General features: G+C 38.9%; 1 protein-coding gene across 4 annotated transcripts in view; it reads left to right on the top strand.

Moving 5' to 3' along the window:
• The window catches only part of NTNG1 (netrin G1), a 303,066-nt gene that overhangs the window by 149,255 nt on the left and 138,413 nt on the right, over window positions 1-15,398 (top strand). For all 4 annotated transcript variants that reach the window (XM_012730151.1, XM_012730152.1, XM_004689715.2 and 1 more), the window contains exon 3: window positions 13,748-14,388. In XM_012730151.1, the coding sequence (XP_012585605.1) occupies window positions 13,748-14,388 (641 nt within the window). The remainder of the gene's footprint in view (window positions 1-13,747; window positions 14,389-15,398) is intronic.

The raw sequence follows: 15,398 nt of genomic DNA, 5'->3' as shown, positions 1-15,398 counted from the left end.
GCCACACATCGCTGGGCGTACCTTGGCTTTAGAGAAAACTAGCCAATCTAACTTCCCTCAATTTCTTTCTTTCTTTCTTCTGTTTTTTTTTTTTTTTTTTTGAAAGATTTATTTGTGCATCCAGAACTGGGGTACAGGCCAGAGGCTCAGGGGTGGCGAGAGGCTTCACCAGAGACAGAGTGGGGAGCAGAACAGGCAGATCGACAAAGTACATTGCTGAGGGGAGCAGTGGGCGGGTCAGGAGAGGTCTGCCATGCCATGTGGTCACCTCTGGGGCAGGTGGGAATCAAACTCATGCAGAAGTGGCTTTAGCTTCTTAGTGCTGTGCTTTAACCCGCTGCACCACCAGGGAGGGCCTCCCTCAATTTCTTGAATGAATACTTCTCTAAAGTCAAAGGGATTTAAAACAGATGCACTCTGGGCTCTCCTGGTGGCACAATGGGTTAGAGCACAAAACTGTGCAACAACCAGAGCATGAGTTTGATTCCTGACTAGGGAGCTGACCCACGTGGCACTGAAGACCTCTCCTGATCTGCCCGCTGATCCTCTCAGCACTGTATTTCAGTAGATTCACCTGTTCTGCTTCCCACTCTGTCTCTGGTGAATCCTCTCACCCCCACATCTCTGGCCTGTACCCCAATTCTTGTGTGCATAAATAAAAACATCTTTAAATATAAATAAATAATTAAATAGATTCAGTCCTCAATTGGGTACAATTCCTGCTTCACCTTGCTCATGGGTAGGAATCCCTACTATGACAGCCCTCTCCTTCCTGGGAGCCAATGCTCATTCTGTACACCATTGAAGGTGATGCTAACTCACTTGGTACCTGGAGATTTAAGACAAAGCTTTGAAATTCTTGCTCCACTGAGAATATACTTACTTATCAGGGACTTAAGGTAAAATATCAACGAGGCTCTAGTCAGGAACTCGTATTGTGTGGCAGTGTCATGGTCATTATAAATAATACCAACTTAGATTTGTTTTTGTCTAGTCACACTTTGCCACTTGGCAGTTCACTTAATTCCTCTAATCTTCATGTGAAAAATTAAATAACAGTACAGCTCATAGGGCTGGTTGGGTGGTTTTGAGAAATGATTGAATCCATGCGAAGCACTTGGAGTAGAGAAGTGGGAAGAGTCCAGATATATAAGTAGGTCAACTTGAAATCTTAACTTTGTTATTGTTGTTGCTTTAGACAAACACATTAGGTACTTTTCTAAAGAAACTTTGGCCTGTGCTGTAGATCAAAAATCAAATATTTGTGTTTCATTTGTGGATGCAAGGTGGTATGTTTTGGATCCGGTTTTAACATTGTATAGATATTGCTCACTACTAATTATTTTTATATGTGTCAAAATAGTACAATTGAAAAGTAGTGCTGCCCACTTTGATTGATAAAGGTGGGTTCTTACAATTATCCTCTCCCTACACTTTTGTTTATTACCTTTTTTATGCCGTCAACATACCAGACTATACTGAACCAGTATCTCATGATAGAAAACATCCATCTGAAGGCAACCTCATAAAAGTCTCACAGACATATTCATTGCTTTTTTAGCTTGCTTGGTATGTGTTTGCTTTTGTTTGATATTTCTTTTGCTACACTTGTAATATATGATTTGACCATTACATGTTAATAAATTACTGCATTTAAAGTTTGGCAACATTTATTTTAAAGCTGAGGCTGTACACTATTCAATAAATAATGTAAATATTTTCCCTCACCCTGTAGGCTCATGAGCCATCAAATACTGTACTAAAGCAATACTGATCCTGAAGCAAGATAAAAAAGAAAGCTAGCAATAAGAACAATGTGATTTTACACTTTAATATCTACTATTAGATCCAAAGTCCAATATAAAATAATCTAATATTTAAAATTCAATATCTTCTGACTTCCCAATTCTGAAATCACTTGAGCAGGCTAGTGCAATCCATTCAGGACAAGTAGATTTTCCACTGATATGGTCCTGAACTAATATTGAGGGAGATCCAAAATCACCTAAAATCAATCCTTATATTGGTTCCTGTTAGTGAGAGTTAACCGCAGAAGATTAATAAAATTAGAAGTGTGTGGTACAAAGGAAGCCTCTATCCAACAGCTTTAGCCATAGAGCATCCTAGCTACTAACAAAAAAGATTTAGCAATAAATAAGAGTGTTTTTGCATTGGGAATACAACTTTGTTCTAAAATTACAATGTAGATACTTGCAACTTAGGGCCGCACTTAACCCCCCTTTCTTAAGTATGTTTACCTCTTCGTTTTCCACCTTTGTTTACACTCTACCATCAAACGTTGATCAATCTTAAAAGTGCATTACTTGATCCTTTTCCTCATTTAAACCACTATTCCACTTTGCCTGCTTTTATTTTCAGACTTTCCCAATGATTGTTTTGAACACCTGCCTCGTGTGTGTGTGTGTGTGTGTGTGTGTGATTCTACCATTCTCCAGTAAAATGGTTTCTGCCTCAACACTATTATCACAAGTATTTCCAAGGTCACTGATGACCACTTTCAAGACAAATCAAAAGATTTTTCTTACAGCTTATCTTCTCTCAAGTATCTGTCCTTATTGATCACAACTTATTTTTTTTTTTAACTTCTAGCATTTGAAAAGAAACTTTTCCTATTCTCTAGGATATGAATTGCTCTTTCATATTCTTGGAGGTCAGGTTAAATTTTCATTTATCTCCTTGTACAAACATTCAAATATCTAAGGTACCTTAAATTCTCTGTGTGTATGTGTATGTAAGTATGTGTTTGTGTGTAAACTCAAATATGAGTTATTAGCTGCCAGTAAAACTAGTTCTAATCGTAGTTTCACATTTTTCTTTAACATGTACATAGAAGAACTGGAATATAGGCCTGAGTGCAAGGGGTGATAGTACTCAAAAGAGAGAACAGGGAATAGATCAGGCAGATTTACTGAAATACACTGCCAAAGGAAGCAGCGAGGGGAACAAGAAGAGGTCTCCTGAGCCATATATGGGTCAGCTCCCTGGCCAGGAATTGAACTCAGGCCACAGTAGTGACAGTGATGAGTGTTAACCCCTGGGCTACCAAGGAGACCCAGTAGTTTCACATTTTTACCAAATACATGGTTCTTTCATTAGGAGAATTGATCAGCTCTCTCTATGATGGCTCCAAAGCTTCCTCAGAAAGAGAGAATCCATCATTTACCTGTAAATTCTGGAATAATTGATTAGTAATGGGGTTGAGGAATTTTTGATTACCTTTCTGGAGCCACATAAAAACATTCCATTGCAGTTGATTTTTGTTCATCTTGTTTATATTGTTCAGGTAGTTTTTATATAATGTTGCAGTGCTTCTGGCTGATCTGTCTTTCACATTCCTATTCACATTTTCTTAGACTGCTTGTCTTATCTTTCACCAAATGGCCAGTCAATGTTTTCCATGACTTCCATACTCATGTTGTTTTTTATTATTTTCATTAGCATTATTATTTTTTAAAGATTTATTTATTTATTCCTACAGAACTAAGGTGTAAGCCAGAGGTGTGGTGGGTGAGAGGATTCATGAGAGACAGAGTGGGGAGCAGAACAGGCAGATTGACAAAGTATGCTGCTGAGGGGGAGCAATGGGCGGGTCAGGTCTGCTGCGCTTTGTAGGTCAGCTCCCTGGCTGGGGATCTAACTCATGCTGCAGTGGCTTCAGAGTGCTTCATAATGCGGTGCTTTAACCCATTGCTCCACCAGGGAGACCCACCATTATTATTTTGTGTGTGAAAAATTTGCTTATTCTTTTCTTAGATTCTGCTCAAATCAAATACAACAAGAACTTCAAGTCCTTGCTGACATCGAGGACAAATGACATTTTGCTATAGGCTAGAAGAAGTATGAAAGACCTCTGTGAATGTTCACTTGACAAATAATTGTTTCCTTCCTCACCTCTTGTTGATTATTTAAACTAGCAGTGGCCATGGAAATAGAGTACCTTCGAGATTGGATTGAGATGCCTAAGTTTGGGCTAAACATGAACTGTTTGTTTTCTCTGGAAGAGAATCTGGGAAATTAATGCAGAAAGCTACCTGTGTATGAGACATCTGCTCTAAACACCAGAAGAGGTTTTCTTTCTCCAATTAATCAAGTCCAGATACTTGAAGCCAGATTTCATGTTCTCCAAAATCAACTTTGAATTATATGTGTAAACTTATCTCCCACTAACCTAACAGCCTTCCAAAGAAAGGAAGATTATATTTATAATTGGGTTCAGCTGACCTGAATAAAACGCATTCACATTTAAATAAAATGAATATAATTTTGATATACATAGGATATGTATACACATATTCTATCATATATAACATATATTTATCTCAGGTATGAACTTGGATAAGAAAACCATACTGAGAGAAAAATATATGTTGAGATTGGAAATACTAACAATATAATATCTGAGTGGGAAAAGGGAATGAAATCATTTGAAAAGAAGGAACAGGAATAAAGAAATAAGGGTTGTTTTGGTTTGTTGGGGCTAGAATATACAATTTAGACCCCAGACAGTGTCACGACACGGTTTTATGAGCCTGGAGCTTTGACAGGTTCTAGGGATTCAATTTTAAAAAGAAAAATGCAGAACTATAAACATAAAACTAGGCATATTGCCTGAGAAGCAGCTTGTGTAACTGATGACTGAAGTTAAGCTTCATTAGCATCATGGACACAGGTAGAATTTTCAAAACGTTTGTAATTAGGAAAGCCTGGTAAGCCCCAACACAATTAACAAAGACCACTCTATCGTGTGCAGCAGAATAAGCTTGCTCTCTCCTTCCCCACCTATGCCCATCTTTAGCACATCATACATTTTTCATGGCTTGGTAACACCCAGGCCCTTTCACAAACAGGCATTGGAAAATTACAACCACATCATCCATGGCTCTTCCCTCAATTTTATTAAGTTCTTCATATTTCCCAAGAACAAGTTAAGCTATTTGTTTATATGCAGAAGGATGATATGGGTTGGATAAGGAAGGCGAGATGGGCTGAAGAAAGAGATCCTCTGCTGTACAGCCACTAAGAAATACTGCTGTGACTGATGGGGAAAAAATGAAGATTCAGTGAACACCAGGAAAAAACGGGGACATGATTGCAGCCCATGCCATTTGTCTTTGCCCTCCCACCTCATCAGAAGTCCCTGCAACTTTATCAATCACACAGGTACTCTGGCACTTGGAGTCAGACTCGGGTTTTTGTTTGGTTCTGTTATTCTATTAGATCATAAAAACAGCTTCTACAGCTTAGGGAGCCAGGCAGTTCTTTAAACTGGTTACTTATTTGATTCCCAATCAAATAGGCATATCCCTTTCCTTTTATCCCATATTTTCAAGACTGCTTAATTTATCTTATTTCTTCCCTGCCTGCTTGCCTTTGGGCTTTCTTTACTTTCTGTAGATCCACAAATGTTTTATGACACACATAGGAGGGGCCAGTTCTTCTCCTCATAAGATTATGGGGATGAAATATAAAAATAAACAGTCAGTGTTTAATATGATGAGTTGCATGATGCTAAGATACATAAATATGTACACATGGGTTGCTATGGCAAACTCATGAGAGATGAACAGTGAGTAAAAAAATAAAAAGTGCATTCGGAGGTACAGAGAGGCCAGATATCGAATAATCTTACAAGCTATGTTAAGGAACTTGAGTTGTCCTGAAAGCAACAGAAAATCCATGACACCATCAGATTTACATTTTAGAAAGATAATTTTAACTATTTGTCAAAAAGTAATTTATAAGAGGATGATACTCTAGAGAGAAAAATTACTTTTAAGAGGCTATTACAGTAATTCCAGAAAAAAATTAACATAAAAAAACTGAAGAAAACAATGGTAGTGTAAAGGAAAGTCTGGTTAGTGAATAGATTAAGGAAAAACAAGGAACTAAACATGACTCCCAGATTTCATACATGAGAAATGGGACAAATTGCTGTCATTTTCAAAATGAAGAAAGAGAGGAGGAGGGATGTGTTTAATGTTCACTACTAATTACTGTCTACTTACTGCATGCTAAGGAGATACTAAGCATTTAACATGCATTTTGTGATTTTACTGTATATCAGCAAAAGTCAAGTATCTTGTCTAAAAGTACATAATAACTGAGAGATAGAGCTGGAATTCAAACCTAGGAAGATCTGACCCAGTGTCATAATTCTTAATAAATAATACACCAGTGTTTACTGAGCTGTGGTCAAAGGTGCTTGCATCAGGATCTACAATCTCAGGTATTTATTAAGGTAAATGCCTGGGTCCAACCCAATCTATTAAAACAATTCCTGATGAGTTGGAACTGAATGCACCAGGTATTTCTCAAGCATGGTAAGGTTTCCATATCACTGCAACACGTAGTCTATATTATAGCTTGGTGGAAAGATGATGACAGATTCACTGTGTTTTATAGAGAGAGATTTTAGGGAACACCACCCAGAATTGTGTAGAGGTGGAGTCAGCCAATATTTTCAAGTTGGAATTTGATGCTGGGCAGGTCTAACTCATATGTCTTAGTGTGGGCAAGACTAGTTTTGCTGCAAATATCACAGGGTGGTTTGGAAGATGTGTCCTATGCAGGAAGGATCACAGAATGAAATAAATCATCATCATACTACCCTCTCCCAACTTCCTCTGGCATAATACTATAAAATGTCTATTGTCAATATAAAGACACATTTATTTATGTAGCAAGAAATGAAGCAGACCCGCAAAAAAAGGACAATATTGTTGTCACAGGGACACCAAGTGTCCTCTTAGGTGCAAAGTGACTAATGTCAGAACGTGGTTGTTGATTATGTGGGTCTAATCTACTAAATTTCAAGCATTTTATTGCATCATTTCTACACAATGTTTTTGAACATAGTAGGTGCCCAGTACCTAGCTAAGGAACTTGGAAGACGAGTTTAAAAGAAATAAGGAGAATGAGAAATCAGGAACCAATCACTTGTGAAAGTACCATGTTAGGAAACCTCTTGTGTCTCTTAAGACTAAGTGATCACTTTAGCAAAGGATGCTCTGTTCTTCCCATATTCTTTTCAAGCTGGTACTTTCAGCAAATGGACTTCAAGGAGGTCTTGAACTTGCTTTCTCATGTGAGAAAAGAAAGATTCAGTTTCTGAGAATCAAATCAGGAACCTTCAGGATTCAAAACACTCCAATTCTTCTATGATGGTGTGAGAATTCAAAACATTCCCATTTATATTTTACCTGCCTTCGTTTCTCTCCAGTTGCTTTAACTTCAAATGCTGTCAGTTCACTTTAGCTTTATGTTATTAACATTTAAGTTTCTGCATTCTGGTCTATTTCAAGATGACCTACAAGGCAAATAGCAAATATATTTAAGAGATTTTTTAAGAAAATAAAATTTAAAAAGCAATTTCTCTTCTAATTACAATATTGTCACCTTAGCATAGTGTTTCCCTGTAGACATTCTCTTTCTAGCCTACTTGATTTGATTGATATTTATTTTCAACCATGCAAAGTAATTTTATATAGGAACCCATTTTTATGGCTGGTGGCTTGAGAATGTATTTAGCTCTGGCTTAGAACTTAGTCATCTTGACCTCTGCAGCCTTCACCAGTTTGAAAATCCTGACCATAATCCTCTGTGGTGATTTACACAGGTATCTATTATGACCCATAATCTGTGATATGGCTTCCAGGAGTCTCCTCACTGAAAGGTTAAGCCCTTCCATCTTTATTCCTGAGTAAAAGTTAGCATTGTCAGGGAGCAGATTGAATCAAACAACAGCCTCAATCAGTCCTTAAGCCTGTGTCTGTGCGAGGGAAGAATCTGTATGATAAGCAAAGGGTTTCTTTAGAAACCAGCGCAGTTAGTTTCAACTCCAGAAGCAAAAAACAAAATTCTTCTTCTTCCACGATCTTATTACAGCTGCCATATTTTCCAGGACAAAACTTGAGACTCATGTACTGTCAAATACATGGATACTTTTGTTACAGCATAGCAGTTTCAGAATGTCTACATTTGGGATAGTCCCTTAATATTCAGGGCCTCTTGTTCCCATGGGTCTGCCCACATTGAAAACCACCTACCCATTTATAGGACCCTTACAAAGTAGATTGCACTGAAACTTGCAGTGATCACAGATTTTTATATCCAGGGAACAAAGGACAATTGCAAATAGACTGCCTGGTGGACCATTGTCGAGAGACATCAGAAGTCCATCCACCCCAAAACTGCTGTCATCACTACAGCAGTGGAAGTCCTGAGACTTCCCTTTTAGATTCCTAGAGAAGTTCACTATCGTGGATTGTACTTGCCCCAGGTTCTGCTTTAGGTCCTTTCTCCTTAGTGCCAGTAAACAGCTATCAAAGCTTATGTATACATGAGGCATGTCGGCATGACCTATGTACATCAGCTTCCAGACTCAGAGTTGTCTGAATGTCTCTGGGGAACCTTCAAGAAAGGGGCTTCCTACCTTCTAACCCAGCAGGACTCAAGGAGCAGAAGAGTTGAGGCAATAAATGACCAAGAAGTTCTAAGAGAGACTGGGAGTGGGGGATCCTTCCCACCAAAAATGAGGCCAGTCACCAGTTGCTCAGAAAACGCCTTGCTTGGTGGCTGTCCTTGAACTTCAGTGAAGGAGGAAAGGAAGCCCAGGCAGCGAAAGCCTGGTGCTTGGGGGCTCTTTTCTCTGAGCGATGAGCAATAGACTCTGACCAGTATCTTCACTGGCAGAGCCATTGTGATATCTAATTCAAAGTCATAGTAAGAATAGGTTAGGAGTGCCTCCCAGAATGCTGTGCGCTCCTTTTGCCTTTGTGCCTGTTTCATTTTTTTCCTGTCACTTTCCGACCCAACAAGCAAGGGCAAGGTAGATGTAAATGGGTGTGAGGCCGCTCTGTCTCTATTTTTCACCATCAGTGTAAGTGTTCACCCAGATGTTTCTTGGAACCACATGTAGGTACATGTCTGCCTGGCATGTGGCTTAAAGTTCAGTAGCAAATCTCCCATGAGCATTTTCTACATTTCCAATAGTATGTCATTCCCAATCACCTGCCAGTGGATAACACTTGGAAGGGCAAGATCAAAAGATAAGAACCACAAAGTGATATTCTACAGCTTCTGTAAGATTTATAAAAAAGAAAAAGAAAAAAAAAGGTCCAGCAATTAGGTGAAAGGACTTTCTTCTCAGTGTCATATGCCAAAATAAAGGTGCACTTATCAATAGGAACATTTGTGTCTCAAATTTCATTAATCCCTCCAAGTTCTGAAAGCAAATTTACAAAGAATAACAACATTTCACTTTGATGACAAAGTGCTAATTAATTACTAACTTCTTTTCTCCCAGAGGTAAAATATCAGTGCTATTTTTTAATGGAATTAAGCATCACAATCTTCTAATTGTTATAAAAATATTTAGCAGCAATATCTGTTTAATTATTTAGACATCCCTTAATGGTGTAAATATTTCCAGTGCCATCATAAATATTTTCTGCTTTGTCCATAGACAATCAGTTAAGGATCTGTTGCTTGTAGGTCTTAAATTAAGATCTATTTAAGGCTGCCTGCTGGCCACAGGATAATTACTTACACTTGCTAATGCCTGAATCTATTAGATTTAGCAGCAAGAAGTATTTTTTTGCTTTCACAAATAAGGGAAAGTTATTTTCCTTATACAAATTTCTTTGTTGATGGTATTAGAGAGGATTAGGGTGGGGTTGAAGTAGCTGAAACTTTAATTAATCTAATCCCTTGAACAGCAATTGTTTTCAAATTGATAATTTTCTGTAATGACAGTATTACAGATCACACCTATGTGAATTATTTACACTGTTTTAGCTTAGCATTTCACCTCCAGCTTTCTCTTTCTAAAATGGCAAGATTTGAAACTTCTTTTTTTCCCCTCATTCTCTCTCTCTCACCTAAATAATAGGATTTCTTCTGAAAGCTCCAGCTAGCTTTCCCAGCTAGTTTTCTCTCAATGTCATTGTCTCTCAGTAAGTTGTGTTAACTAATCTAAAAGAGCATAAGGGTGCTGTGAAATCAGGAAAATGGTTTGAATTGATGTTTTTATCTATAGTCATTTGGGGTAGACCTTCACTTGATTTGTTTACTCAGCAATTTTAATAAATTCTTATGCTCTGAAATTATCACTAAGAGTAGAGTCAGATGAAGGACAAAGCTGTCATTCTGGTCAACCTCTGACCATCTCCCGGGTAAATTGGGAATTGTTCTTCATCTGCTCAAATGTCACCTAATCGAGGAAAGACTTTCTCTGACCTCCCAATATAAAATTACAATCAGTATCCCTCTTCTAACACCATTCTCCTCTGTAATTGGATTTATTTTTCTCCATAGCAGTTATGATCATCTGATGTCCTAAAACATGTATTTGTTTAGTGCAGCTCTGACGCTACAGCAAAGCTACACTGAAAGCAAGGACCTGGATTTGTTTACTGCTGCATCCTGAGAGCCAAGACAAGTGCCTTAAATATAGTAATATAGTAGGCAATCAATAAATCATTATTGGACACGTGAAGCTTTTTCTCTCATTTTTCCTGTGCCTAAAGCACCAGATCAGTGCAAAGCAAGGAAATTTTCTCCTTGTCCTGGTATATATTTTGAGAGCTGACAACTTGATGTAAATGAAAGCATTTATCCTGGGCTTGCTGTCCTGCTGAGTCTCAGTGGGAGGATGTCCCTGTGGAACAAACACAGAGATGGAGCTTTCTGGGGTCAGGTCTTCATTAAAGGGCTAAACTTTGAACTGTGCTCTGTTGCTTGGCTTCTACATGTTTACAGTTCTAAGAGGAATACGCAGCAGAGAATCTCTAGGATATTTGCACTCTAGGATATTATTACATGGTGCATAAGAGTAGTTACTGAAGCCAAAAGGGACTCCATAGGCAAATAAGTTTCTTAAAGAGGTTTTACATGAGTTGGGAAGGCTCAAGACATCTCAGATGTATGAGTCCACTGATGAGGGTTCTTCAAAATAAGAAGGTCTTAGGTTGTACCCCAAACTTACTTTTTTTAAGGTCCTTCTCTTCTATCAACCAACACTATTTCTAAGATGATTGCATTGTAAGGAATGCCATGCACTTGGGAGCTGAATAGGCCGGGACTGGGGCAAAAAAGTCTTCCTACTTTTGCACCTCTACACACTTGTTCATGTGACTTTGAACAAGTTACTTAACATTTTTCTATGCCTCAACTTCCTCTACCATAAAATAGGGATGAAAAGGATTACCCAGGTTAATATATGTAAAGTGTTTGGCATACAGGTGCTAAATAAAGAGTGGCAATAGATTGCACCTTTGATGGAATGTGGGAATGGATGACTTTTAGATAGACCCTATCAACCATACTTCCTAAGACAGATTTGCAAGTGTTGCTATATTGAGACTCAAACTGCTATACCTCTTACTTCATCCGAGGACTCTGTCCCCATCTGAGAATCTCTTTGCATCTGTACTGAATGTGAAGATATGCTATCTTTCAGCATGCCTTGATATAAATGGCTGATAACTCATTTTTGGTGCATCCTGCAGAGCTGATTTCTGTGTTGTGATACCCTTGACCTCAAATGAGACACTTTTGCCAGGAGGGAAGTGGTAGCATTCAAGTTCATGATGGTGCAGATGGCTACATGCTGATAGATGTTGAAGTGACCATATTTTTTCAGTAAATTTTAAAGGAAGGTGTGATATGTGTAAATCTGACCCCTTTCAGTAAAATGGATATTTACATATATTTGGAATTTGTAAATCCTGACAGATTCCATAATATTTATAGCCCTCCATAAAAAGCCCTTGCCAGTTTGCAGAGCTCTGCATTTGGCTCTCTGGTATGCTTAAGAGAGTTTAAGTAATAATAAATTTGGTGATTTATTCCACCTGGAACAGAAACTTATTCACCCCCCTTGGCATATTTGGAAGGGGATGCTATAAATAGTGCCACAGACGCTGGCATCAGGAATAGAGAATTGAAATTCGAGAGAGAAGTACAGAAACATTTACATTATCACTGATGCCTTGAATGTATTTTTAAAACAGATCTGTTCCTCAAATAATGCACCTTCTCTCCTTTCTCCTGCCCCAGCTCAATTATACTCGATTCCCCCAAACCTGTTGCCAGCTTTAGGATTCAGTTACACTAATGGGAAAGAGAGAGTGAAAGTATTAGCTGACTAGGTAGGGGAAGGTTGCCTCTAGGGAAGCCAAAGCAATTCTCCAATGTTCATCTTACATTTCACAGGAGTCAGCGATGTCTAGAGTGTAAATTCATTATTTGAGATCCAGCTCATGCCTCCTGCAGGTATTATAAAAAGCTCTTGGTTCATGCAAAAGAAAAAAAAAAAAAGGCTAATTGTATTGACAAGAGTAAGCCTAAGGACAATGACAGAGAGTTGATCCTTTCACCCGTTCATACTTAGAATTACCCAGTGTGGGAGAAGAGAGAAATACCTGAATAGTTGCATCCAAATTATGTCATTTATTTTCTAAAATAAATGAAAGAAACAAAAATCTGGGAGCCAGTTGTTTGGCACAGACTCTGATCTAAGCTGAGAAGAGACATTTAGTGCAGCCTCTGAGTTGCTATAAATGGTCGTCTGACAAGGAGACTGACTACCAGCTCCTTGCTTAAGTGGACTATGAAGGAAGCTACCTTTGTAAGGAGGACAATAATGATAATAGCTGACGGCCTCAGAGAGCTGACAGGGGCCTGCACGCAGCTTTGCATGTGCATCATGTGGCTGTCACCTTTTGCAACACCCCTCTTATTAAGTACTGGATTTCTCCATGCCTGATCACCTGGTGCACACCCAAATCTTTCCTGAGCAATCCCTTTGTCTCTGGCTAATAGGATGGCAGATGTTTGGGCCAAGCCCCAGAGCCTAAAGTGTACCACATTTTAGTGATTTGTGGTGAACAAGGTAAATGCTTCAACAGCAGACTTTATGAAGCAGAGAACCAGCTAAGTATGATGGATCTGAGACAAGGTAAATGTTGTGCGGGGGTATTGTTTCCCAAAAGGACATAAGTGTCTATGGTTCATGCTAATTTGGAAGATTTGCTTGAAAATGAATTTTTAAAGAACTGTGCTCTTGAGAAATGCCCTTGAGGCTGGGAGAAATTTCCTTGCCTTTCTGTAGCATCTTTCCGAGAGGATGGGGAGGTACTGAACTGTTAGCCAGTTGTTCAGTCGCTTTGTTCTCATGAGACCACAATACGCTTCCAATACATATGAGATCAATAAATTGTTTTCATTTCTTAAAGCCCATAGAAGGAAACAAGACAAGCAAATTACCACATTGCATTTTTTTCCCCCCAACAAAAGCTATTAGAGAGAATCCAGTTAGGGCAAACAAAAGTGATTCTTGCAAACAGGTTGCTTTTTCTTTTTAAGACTTATTTATGCAAACAGAACTGGAGTACAGGCCAAAGGTGCAGGGGCAGTGAGAGGATTTACCAGAGACAGAATGATGGGCAGAACAGGCAAATTGACTGAAATACATTGCTGAGGGGAGCACTGGGGGAGACAGGAGAGGTCTGCTGTGCCATGTGGGCCACCTCCCTAGCTGGAGACGGAACTCATGCTGCAGTGGCTGCCCATAGCTTCATAGTGCTGCGCTTTAAACTTTGCACCACCAGGCGGGGCTCCAGTTTGGGTTGTTTTTCTTTTTTTCCTAGCCTCTTAGAATAGCAAGATGGCAAGACTTGTGTCAAACCAGTGATTTGATGCACCCTCTCTTGTTCTTCTTCCATAGGGCAATCCCTACATGTGCAATAATGAGTGTGATGCAAGCACCCCCGAGCTGGCACACCCCCCTGAGCTGATGTTTGATTTTGAAGGAAGACATCCCTCTACATTTTGGCAGTCTGCTACTTGGAAGGAGTATCCCAAGCCTCTCCAGGTTAACATCACTCTGTCTTGGAGCAAAACCATTGAGCTCACAGACAACATAGTTATTACCTTTGAATCGGGGCGTCCAGACCAAATGATCCTGGAGAAATCTCTTGACTATGGACGAACATGGCAGCCCTATCAGTACTATGCCACAGATTGCTTAGATGCTTTTCACATGGACCCTAAATCCGTGAAGGATTTGTCACAGCACACGGTTTTAGAAATCATTTGCACCGAAGAGTACTCCACGGGGTACATGACAAATAGCAAATTAATCCACTTTGAAATCAAAGACAGGTTCGCATTTTTTGCTGGACCTTGGCTACGCAATATGGCTTCCCTCTACGGCCAGCTGGATACAACCAAGAAACTCAGAGATTTCTTTACAGTCACAGACCTGAGGATAAGGCTTTTGAGACCAGCCGTCGGGGAAATTTTTGTAGATGAGCTACACCTGGCACGCTACTTTTACGCAATTTCAGACATAAAGGTGCATGGAAGGTAAGAGAACATCTGTCTGACGGGAATGAGAATGGGTGTGTTCAAAGAAAATGCCAGTGTGTTGGTTCAATGGTGGTAGAGTAACATGTGTCACTTTCTACTGTAACATTTTCTCAGGAACACCAGCTTAGAGGTAGGTTCTGCGACATTTGAGACTTTCTTATTCAATAGTAATTTGTGATCCCAATAGTAATTTTTTGCTGACCCTGAATCTGGCAGGATTTCTTAGATTTCAGCCATTAGCAAGCAAGTAAACAAATATCTTATTTGATACCTGGGAAGTCCTCAGGTCAGGCAGTGTTTTAAGGTATTAAGGCAACAAACCCAATCGCTTTATAAAAAGGGTTGCAAGTAAGAAATACATGTTTCTGTTTTCTAATGCAAAAAGCAGTTCCAATGTGATATATGTTTGGTTCCATTGCACAAAATGATCTAGAAATGAAGGTTTTCAGGTTTTGGGATATTTCTGTCATTTAAAATATGGACCTGAGTTGGACTGTCTTCATTTTGTAAGTCAATTACAGATGGGCCAGAGTTATAAATAGTGATGACAGACCGGACAGCTTTATCTTTCATTTTGACAATATACCAGAGATACAGTTGAGCAAGTTTCCAAAAATGTTGAAGATGTTTAAATGAAAAATTCAAATAATGAGAACAGGGACCACCAACATAGAGATTTTCAACTAGATTTTTAAGTGTGGTATGTTATCACAATAACCAGCTGATGGGAGTTGAAGCATCAGATATAAACTATGGGTAGAGCAGAGCATACAGCAAAATGGAGAAAAGGAAAAGCAAAGAAAAGAAATAACCATTCTAAAAATGCCATGATGATCTTAAAACAAAATATGTAAAGGTATAAATATAGATATAATAACCCATGTAGGTTTAATTAATTAATCATAAAATTTAAGCAGGTAAGACAGGATTTATTATGTTGACTGGTTTCCAGCATCCCTTACAGCTGTCCATTTCCCAAAAACCGGAGAAAAGTTGAGACTCCTTGG

The sequence above is a fragment of the Condylura cristata genome, unplaced genomic scaffold (assembly GCF_000260355.1).
Source record: "Condylura cristata isolate star-nosed mole 26May11 unplaced genomic scaffold, ConCri1.0 scaffold00026, whole genome shotgun sequence".
NCBI classification, from domain to species: Eukaryota; Metazoa; Chordata; class Mammalia; order Eulipotyphla; family Talpidae; genus Condylura; species Condylura cristata.
This window is presented reverse-complemented; position numbering and strand designations above follow the sequence as displayed.